Consider the following 9,873-nt stretch of genomic DNA (forward strand, 5'->3'; position numbering starts at 1 on the left):
TTTTTGTAAACTATCCCCCCCCCCCCCCCCCCGCCTTTTTGAGCATCAGTAAATGTTTTCACCTTTTGTATTTGTTATGTATGAGTCCCTCAATTGTCCTCAGTTTGAAAAGATGGATCTAAAAATCGCACAGTAATCAAATAAAATATTTATAATAAAAAAAATCATAATCTAAATATTTATTTCTAAAGCTACTTTTCATAATGTTTACTTGATACTTTTCTCATTTAACACTATAATGGTTTAAAATGATCTTTTGGAGGTATTTTCACAGCTTCACAGATTAATTGATCGCCACATGTAATTAATAAGATTAAAAATCGACTGACAGCCCTAATATGTGTGTGTCTTCTGTACATTTCACACATCACTGTTTTCAAAGACAAATTTATACTGTGTGCACATTTAGACACAAACTCTTAATTTAAACTAATGAATTCTCAGAAATGCCATTGGGATCTTGTAGGTTTTAGACCCTGTTCCGGTCACATTAGTCTTCAAGATACAGTCAGAAGTAACAGCACATGCAGTGTGTTTTCCTCACATAGTCTATCTATGGATGCCCATCCATGTGTGCTGCTTTAGTTCTGACAGCTACTCTCTCTGTGTCTGTAGGCCAGAGAAGCAGAACGCAGAGAGAACTTTGCACGTCTGGTGCGGATAGACGGACAGGATCTGGTTCCTAACCCAGAGAGAGTGGAGTGCAGGATCTGCTATGTGGAGCTTGAGCCTGGCGAGGGAGTCCTGCTTCGAGAGTGTCTCCACTGCTTCTGCAAGTGAGGAAGACAGAGAGTGTGCTGCTGTAGCACATACAGTACATAGTGATATTTAGTGTTCTGTATTGCCATGCAGTAGTTAAAAAAACCCTGTGTTTCTATGGATAGAGAGTGTCTGCGCTCTGTGATTCTGATGTCAGAGGATCCTCAGGTGGCATGTCCATACAGAGACGAGGCCTACGCCTGCGATTGCATCTTGCAGGAAAGAGAAATCAGAGCTGTGAGAACTCATTCATTCATACTGCTTTTATTTTGTCTACAAAACTACACCACTGTCTATTCTGGCTAGATCCACACACTGAGGAGTGTCTGTAGCAATATGTCATTCTCTCACTCTGCTGTTGTGACACTGTCCATGATGCTGGAGCACAATTGACAGAAGACCTGGAGCAATGATGCCTGAAAGGCTTTCAATGACAGTGCTATTGGCTAAAATGACCTGTGCTGTCAAAACTCACTGTAGGGAGTCATTTTGTAGCCTCATCTATATATACCAGTAGTATATATATAGTTTAGTATATATATAGTTTATATATATTTATTTATAAATTAGTTTATATTTTTATATATATATATAGGGACTGGGTATTGGCATAAATTTCACAATTCGATTAGAGTTTGGTTCACAAGCTTGCAATCTAAATTCGATTCAATATCTTTTATTTTGAATATATCAAGTAGACAATACATGGCAAATTTTCTCAAGGAAAAAAAATCTCTACTAATGCAGTAAAATATACATGATAGTCAGTTGGTACTACATTATTATAAAAATAACAGATTTTTACAAACACTTAAATTACTCTCAATTTTTAATAATAAAGTTATAATACTTAATTTTACATAATTATGTTTCTCCAATTCGTTTTTTTTTATATAAACATGGAGTTTTGATGGATTTATTAAACATAAATTAAATATTGAAGAATAGTAAAGATTATAATGAATATGTTATATGGTGCATATATTTAGCGAAATGCTCCTCTAGAGTTCGTTTTTCTAGCTGAGTTTATGGTCACCGAATATGTTTTTTTCTGAGGTAAATGTGCCGTTACGTGACATGTTTACAAGCTGTTATATTGACATTGAAACACTGATTGAACGATAACATGAGACGGGATATGGATTTCGGTAAGTTGTACTCTTTCTTTTAACGCCTTCGGATGTTCATTCATGTTTATTTCATGGTGTAACTGCTATTAAAGCAGAGGAGACGATCAGCCGCAGCCGCTTCTCTTGAACTGAAACGCTGTAGCAATCTGTCACCACATTAAACAGCGCCAAAACTGCATTTACTGTTTGAATATTGTAATAAAATGGACAGAATTTGAAATGAGACTTTATTTAATATCAAAAGTAACAAAGCTTATTGCGATTTATTGGATGGGAGGCATGCTACAGTGTTCCATTCATTAACCGAAAACAGACTAGACTAATCGATTCTTGGGATTTAAGAATCAATATTACTTCGTAAAAATGAGAATCGATTAAAATCGAGAAATCGATAGTTTTTACCCAGCCCTAATATTTGTATTAAATGTCTCTTATCATTTTAATTTTTCGGTTTTATTTCAGTTTTAGTTATTTTAGTACATCAAGTTAAACTAAATGAAAATTAGAAATGTTTCCTTGACAGCTTGCTGAAAAAGATAAGTTTAAGGGGTCTTTTTCTATTTTTTTTATTTATTTATTATTGTTAACTATAATAACCCTACTAAATTCTAGGGCTGCTGTTGTCCTAATAATGTATTTATCTGGTTTTGTATAACATCAGATAGGAATCTAACGAGCGATTAATTGAATGAGTACAAATAACTAATTTATGCTTTGCATTTTATTTATTTATTATTGTTAACTATAATAACCCTACTAAATTCTAGGGCTGCTGTTGTCCTAATAATGTATTTATCTGGTTTTGTATAACATCAGATAGGAATCTAACGAGTGATTAATTGAATGAGTACAAATAACTAATTTATGCTTTGCATTTTTTGGCAATGCTATCTTTCTCACTCAGCTGGTGTCAGTAGACGATTATGAGCGCTGGTTGCAGAGGGGTCTGTCTGTTGCAGAGTCTCGATGTGAGGGCAGTTATCACTGTGCTACAGCAGATTGTCCCGGCTGGTGTGTTTATGAAGATACTGTCAACACTTTCCACTGCCCAGTGTGCAGAAAACACAACTGCCTGCTCTGCAAGGTAAAGTATGTAGAATACTTAAAACACACTGAACCCTTAAACAATGACATTTACATCTAGGTTTTTCTTTCTCTGGTAGGTTCTCATTATAATATAAAATAAAGGACTTTGGTTTTTTTCCTCTGTTAGGCCATTCATGAAGGGATGAATTGTAAGCAGTATCAGGATGATCTAACAGCTCGTGCCATCAATGACTCTGCAGCTCGAAGAACCAGAGACCTGCTGAAGGTCAAACACAAACAAATCCTTGTTTGTATATCAAAGCTCATGTTAGGAAAGGCCCTTTGTCATGTGACAACATCCTGTTCCTTACTGTTGTCATTCTAATATTCAGACACATTTTTGGTGTTTAGAAGATCACATATTTTTAAACCCACTGTATAATTGCAGTTGAAAGTTTAAGTTATAAATGTTCATCTCTCTTTTTATTGTTTTTTCCCCCTCTGTCACTCATACATGAACAGAATGTTACTGTCACTTTTGATCAATTTCTCTTTCTTTCTTTCTTTCTTTTTATTATTATTATTTACTTTAAACTTTCTGTCCCATCACTCACACAGACTCTTGTTAATTCTGGAGAGGCGATGCATTGCCCTCAGTGCGGCATCATTGTGCAGAAGAAGGAGGGCTGTGACTGGCTTCGCTGTACTGTCTGCCACACTGAGATCTGCTGGGTCACCAGAGGACCACGCTGGGGGCCCAAAGTAAGAGCATTTTCACAAGACTGGGATATAAGCTTTTCTCTCTTGCTCCATTGGGTATCATCTCTTTATGAAAACGTGCAAGGAAAGGTCATAGTTTTTAATGTTATACAACAGTTGTACAAAGCCAGAAATACAACAACCTACAGATTCCTAAAAATTCGTTTTTCAAAACCATTGTTAATTGTTAATATTTATTAGTTGGAAACAGAACTTCATCTGTCTTTCTCAATTTAGGGTCCTGGAGATGCAAGTGGAGGCTGCCGCTGCAATGTCAACAAACAGAGATGCCATCCAAAATGCCAGAACTGTCACTAAAGGGAAGAGCAGAGAGAAAAAAGGAGGTACGATTAAGAGAGGGAGAGAGAGTAGTGTTATCTCATGGCAGTTTATGACATTATGAAAGCTTTTGACAGACATCAGGGTTGCCAGGTCTGTATAACAAAACTAGCCTAGTCACAGCCAAAACTAACCTAGTTGCGTTTTAGGTGGTAAAATCCCTGCTTCCAGGGAGTCCCACCTTGGTCGTAATCACGTTCCGGGGGGGTGTGGGATTTCGCGGACTAAAAAAAGCAACAGTCCACGGCAGCAGTATGAAAGTAGATCAATTCATGGCAACACTGACAGACATACACTTTGAGTGTGAGCTGACATATATCGTCCACCTGTTTTTAGCTTTCAGTTCAGTTTTCTGATGCTTTTAACTGAAATATGTAATGTCTGTTGTGCAGCAAATGTTTCAATGGTGCATTTTACATGAGTAAATCATAAAGCAAATGAAGGCACCGACTGGAATCCACTTGAAAGCGAACTCCTTCTAATGGATGGCTACTGTATCAGTTCAGTCAGCATCCTAATATTGTGTAATTATTTCACAGAAAAGCTTTAAATTCTCTCAACTGTATTTTAGTAAAACTGTGATGTTGGTGGCATATCAGAACCTCAAGCAACAGAACACTGAAAATTCTATATAATCTAAATCATAAAACATTGTGATTAAAATAGATTTTTAATACAAACAATGCCACATGAGAACATTTTTACGCATTTTTTAGTCTGTTCATTAAAAAATGTATTTTACCCATCTGATCAAATGATCCCAGGAGGACAAAAGTAAAGCCAAAGCTGATCTGAAGCTGCCAATGAAAATTAGCATAAGGGATGATTACAATGCACTTACACAAATACTTGTGTATTTGTCTTGTCTTACTCTTAAAGCTATACTACACTGTTAAGACCTGTTACTGAAAGTGCCTTTTCTTGCCTGGTTTCGTCTACGTCATGTAACCACTTACATGAGCAGTCGTTTTGCAGTGTTACATTATTACTGTTATTACTTTAAATACTGAATGTTGCAGTTGTTGTAGATTTGTGATCCAGGATAATTTATGTGTGCAGCAGTGTTTTCCCTTCACCTTTCCTACCAACCAAGAGACATTGTATTTTGTGCGTACGTTGCACATTTGTTCTGTAAGATTAACACAATTCAGTATACTGCTTTAAGATTTGATTTTGTTTGTTTGTAAGTTGGATGTGATTAATATGTAGCCTAGTTAGTTAGTATTATTTTAATGTTACATTGCTATGCTAATTTAAGTAGAAGTAATGGTCAAGAGCAGGGACCTGAGGCTTGAGTGGAAAGTCTTCAAGACTGTTATAAGCCAAAAGACTGATGTAGCTTTAAATCTATGCACTGAAAAAAATGTCAGCATCCAACGCATCTACTTATGCATCAAAACGAACATTTCAAAAATGTTTCCATGAGTCATTATTCAATCAAATAATTTTCTTTACCTAAGAGTAGTTTTTGTTTTTAATTTCCAAGCATTTATATAGTCGTGACTGAGAATCCAGTGGAATTATGCAGTAAGCTTGTACAATTGTCTTGAGAGAGGGGACATTCATCCTTTCTCTTGATGTCATGAACCTCACTAATGTTCAAATATGTGCACTATGAAGTTTAAGTATAGTGTATTTGCATGTACCGCAGAAGAAAATGAATGACTGAAAATGGAAAGGTCCCTGCACTTGCAGAAAACGTACACTTTAATTCAGTCGAATAATCTGACCTCAGGGTTGCAAGTCTTAAAAAGTGCCTTACATATTACAGTACTGAGCACCTGTATTGACAATATTTAAAGCTGTTAAGATACTCTCATTATTACATGTTTGGATGAATTTAACATGCTTCACATTTCGTTCTTAAAAATAAAAATAACCAACCTGTATTTTATTGAACCGTTTTGTACTTTGTTCTTCACTCTGGGAATTGAATTGCTAAATGTCATCAAATCAAATTTCGGTTCAGTCCTGATTCTCACATCACACCAGACATATAAATTAGTTTTATTGAGATCGTGAAGAGAGAAGAGGTCGTGAAGAGGAAGCATCAGCCATCAAAGTTTTTATGTACGTTTTGTTTTATAGACTAAAAAGAAAACAGGTATCAGCTTCATGAATAATGTTAAAACTTTATTGAACAGCTCAAACTAACAAAACAAACCTTTACGGTTAGTGTATTTGAATTCAGACGCGCTGATTAAGTGCTTTTCACTTGTTGCAGTGGAGTCAAAAACATTGACATTATAAAGAAACAACAAAAAATAATAATTATAATAATAATATAGAATCAGTTCAACTGTGTCTCTCCACCACATTTGAGTCTGAATTTCAAAAAGGATCCAGGTGTGTATATAAGTGTCCTTGTTGCAGGGGTGTGCCGTCACAAAAGTAAACTTGCGCAGAAACATCTCTTAGTGGGAGATGTCTCATCAGTAACACTCATGTATTTCTGCATTATCACTTCATGGATGGAAATACAAATACAAATGTCACACTACTATATAACTGTGCATATACAGGTTTAAAAAACCAGTTCAGCTTCTGGTGCAATAAGTCCATACTGTTAGAAATGAACAGGTTTGTGTTATTGATATACATAAGCATAAACTGAAAAACGTAAATCTTTTTGGTTTATGCTAAGAGAATCTATTGACTCAAGTCGGTCATAAAACAGAGTGAATGTTTGAATCAAACTTGGAAAGACACAGTCTGCTCCACAACAGAATGTGTTAAAGAGACAGTGAACCTGCAAACTATCAGTTTGGTCAAGACTTTCCTCCCATAGGGTGACGGTACATCCTATTTATTTTTTTTCTTTTGGGCATTTTCTGGTTGGGATTTCTAAACTTTTGGCTTTATTTTCCATTTGACATGCTCTCTACAGGCCTCATGCATCATATGTATGCATATTTGCATTGCTTTGACTTCTCTGTAGATCCCACTTTCCTGCACGCCACAACTGGTCGATTACGTCCAATGCCTGGACCACTACTTTTCAGTCATTACCTTCAGCAAGTATGACAACAATAGGAAAACAAAGAACCAGGCATTTTATTAATTGAGAAATCCCGGGCCAGAACATGTCTGGGAAAAAGAGCACATATGGTTGCCCACCTTCCTGAACTGATTCTCTCTCATGTAGTATGACGTAACATGCACAGTGTCTTTCTCAGTTGAAAATGAAGTGTTCCCTGAACCCACCTGAACAACACTGTACAAGCCATGAACTGTGATTAGTGCAAGTGAGAGAGCCTCATCCATAAATCACTAGTAATTCCTACAGCCTCGATTCAAACAGCTGAACCCTTAAAATGTCCAAAAAATATACAGTATATATCAGAATGCACACAAAGACAGCGCACCACTTCTCACACAGGTCTTTAGTCGTACAAGTGTGAATGTTATACATAGTGTGAAATATTAAGAATATCCTTCAGTAAATAATGCTGGATGAAGACAAAGATGCAGAAGTGATCAAATCATGTCCGTGTAGAACTCCTGAATTCAAGAAAACCCAGTGCGAGGCATTTGGGAGAAAACAGTGCACATTTTGGTCTATTGAAAGTGTCATATTTAGGAGGGTCTATATACAGAAGGTTCTATTTACACATTGTTATATATACAATACAAGCCAAACGAAAGGGAATGCAACTGTGTCCTTCTAAGCCTAATATAGGCTTATACACACACTACACCTGACAGGTAGCACTTGCTATGCTGGGGATCATCCTGTGTCGACTCCCTATCAAGATCTAATGGCTGATGCTTGTGAGGAAATCTAAAGTAAAATAAATAAACGAGCATATGAATTTAGCTAGCTTTCACAAAGGATTTCGACATGATGAATGATGGGATTTGATTCGCTAGGGGATATCGTTTCATTATGCAGTGAAGATACTTTAGAAGATGGACTATAATCTGAAAGATGAGAATTTGGCAATGTAGTTCTTGAAGAAAACAGACAGGAATAAGGCTCAAGGGGCAAAGAGTCAATGCCCCAGTCCCTATCGTGAGGACACCCACAAAACGACGTCCCGGGCCTTGTAAATTTAAGCGACGATCCTGATAATTGGTGCATGTTTTCCAGGAACACCAAGAAGGTTCCAGCTGTGCTGATTTGGCAGTAGCAAGAAAGGTATATCATATTTTGCTACTGCCTTTTCGACATTATTTGCTTGCTATAAACACGCTTGTTTGCATTTCTTGGGTCAGTGTGATCAATGCTAATACATTTGACATCATCACCACCATTATTAATTGCACCATAGATATTGATGTGGAACAGGAAAAGAAAAACATCACTGAGATATTGCAGCATCAGACGTAGACAAAAATTACTTGACTTTACTGCATAGCATAATCATGAAACAGGGCAAAAGAATAGATTTAGTTACTGATTGAAGCAAGAGATGTCATGTGTTATCGCATATGAAAATTGATGGGTTCAACTAAAATTTATTTTAAAGACATTTACAATACAAAACAAAAAGAGGGTGACAGGATATTTTAAATGTTTTCCCTTTGACGATTTTCAAAACTAGCCTGAAAATAGCTCAATTGCTTTCGAGGGGGTCCCCCCAGTAAAAATCGCGTTCGGGGGGGTAAAATACTTTTTTACCCCTATTTTTTTTGGCGGGGTTCTCCTAGTACAATTCACATTCCAGGGCCTAAATATCACGTTATTGGGGTCGCTTCAACCTGCTGACATAAAAAACAACCGGCGGCAATCGCGGATTTGGCAACATTAGTCCGCAAACTACGTTTCATACAACTCCTCCCCGAACTTCCCGCTGCCCTGTATCTTGGTCTCTCATTGGCTGTAGGTCATCGCCGACAGCTCCAGATATTTAGCATGCCAAATATTTCACGGGCGTCGGCGATGCATCGGCGATTCCCTCAGATCGCGTCTTTGATAATTCACACTGTGTGACTGTCACTCGTGTGAACGAGCGCAGATTTGCCTCCGATTTCGGGCATTTCTCTGCGATTTCGCAAAACCTGTCGGCGAGTGAAAAATCGGGCTAAACTCGTGCAGTGTGAACTCGGCATAAGAGAGTCAAAACACTATTCAGACTGAAAGACAAAACACAGGAGAGGCACAAAACAAACACAAGATGGAAAACAAAGCATTTGTCAATGAGTTTCTCCCTGGGAATTAGTAAGTGGGGCTGATTTGATGCTCCTGTGATAAGAGCAATAATGAGAAGAAATGAGAGAGAAGGTGGACAGGGATGAGACAGACTGCAGGGTGCAAAGATCAACAGACAAGAACATGTACGTGAGAGTATGCGATCATCAGTGAAGCCAGGGTGCAGCAGATGGGTACAAAATCCACCTCCTGGATTGGGGGAACAGAAGACAGAGAGAGGAGGAGAAGGTTTGGTGCAGGTGTGTCTCTGATCTCTCTCCTGTAAGGGTGTCTGAAGGGTCAGATCTGGAGAGAGGAGGAAGGCATAGTCTATTGTGCTCATCTCTGGCACCTTTACATTGGTCATCAGCTGGTCAAGTAACTGTGCAGCTCCCTTGAATTTATGCTCAACACCACCCCTGAGTGGTTGCCTGGCAACAAGAAAAGCAGAAGGAGGTTTTGTAAAGGCAGCAAGTGAAAAAATGCTCTTAATCACTCAATAATCACTCAAGGTTGTTGTACAATGTAACATTGAAGAAAATGTAGACACTTAATAATAATACCTATAAATTGCTCTAAATGCTTTTTTATAATTTTGTCTTTTTGGATTGTAGACATTTTAACCAAATCATGAGGTAAATAGTAATGATGACATTTAAGTCATTTAAAAGCCATGTTTAAATAAAAAAATAGTAAGTGGAACAAATAAAACAATGTTAATAATATTAA

General features: G+C 37.2%; 2 protein-coding genes across 6 annotated transcripts in view; one reads left to right on the forward strand and one right to left on the reverse strand.

Annotated features, from left to right (window-relative positions):
- The window catches only part of LOC107556071 (ranBP-type and C3HC4-type zinc finger-containing protein 1-like), a 28,821-nt gene extending 22,927 nt beyond the window's left edge, over window positions 1-5,894 (forward strand). Inside the window, exons 9-15 of one of the 2 annotated variants that reach the window (XM_016239065.1) lie at window positions 616-776; window positions 885-996; window positions 2,794-2,973; window positions 3,103-3,201; window positions 3,534-3,677; window positions 3,912-4,018; window positions 4,163-5,894. In XM_016239065.1, the coding sequence (XP_016094551.1) occupies window positions 616-776; window positions 885-996; window positions 2,794-2,973; window positions 3,103-3,201; window positions 3,534-3,677; window positions 3,912-3,992 (777 nt within the window). In that variant the 3' untranslated portion in view covers window positions 3,993-4,018; window positions 4,163-5,894. Of the gene's footprint in view, window positions 1-615; window positions 777-884; window positions 997-2,793; window positions 2,974-3,102; window positions 3,202-3,533; window positions 3,678-3,911 lie in introns of both variants that reach the window. The other variant, XM_016239064.1, reaches the window with a different exon arrangement.
- A 3,129-nt stretch (window positions 5,895-9,023) lies between these two features.
- Window positions 9,024-9,873, reverse strand: part of LOC107556072 (VPS10 domain-containing receptor SorCS2-like) — a 185,466-nt gene continuing 184,616 nt past the window's right edge. For all 4 annotated transcript variants that reach the window (XM_016239069.1, XM_016239067.1, XM_016239068.1 and 1 more), the window contains one exon: window positions 9,024-9,575. In XM_016239069.1, coding sequence (XP_016094555.1) covers window positions 9,511-9,575 — 65 coding nt within the window. In that variant the 3' untranslated portion in view covers window positions 9,024-9,510. The remainder of the gene's footprint in view (window positions 9,576-9,873) is intronic.

This window comes from Sinocyclocheilus grahami, unplaced genomic scaffold, assembly GCF_001515645.1.
Source record: "Sinocyclocheilus grahami isolate Dianchi unplaced genomic scaffold, SAMN03320097.WGS_v1.1 scaffold554.1, whole genome shotgun sequence".
Lineage (NCBI taxonomy): Eukaryota > Metazoa > Chordata > Actinopteri > Cypriniformes > Cyprinidae > Sinocyclocheilus > Sinocyclocheilus grahami.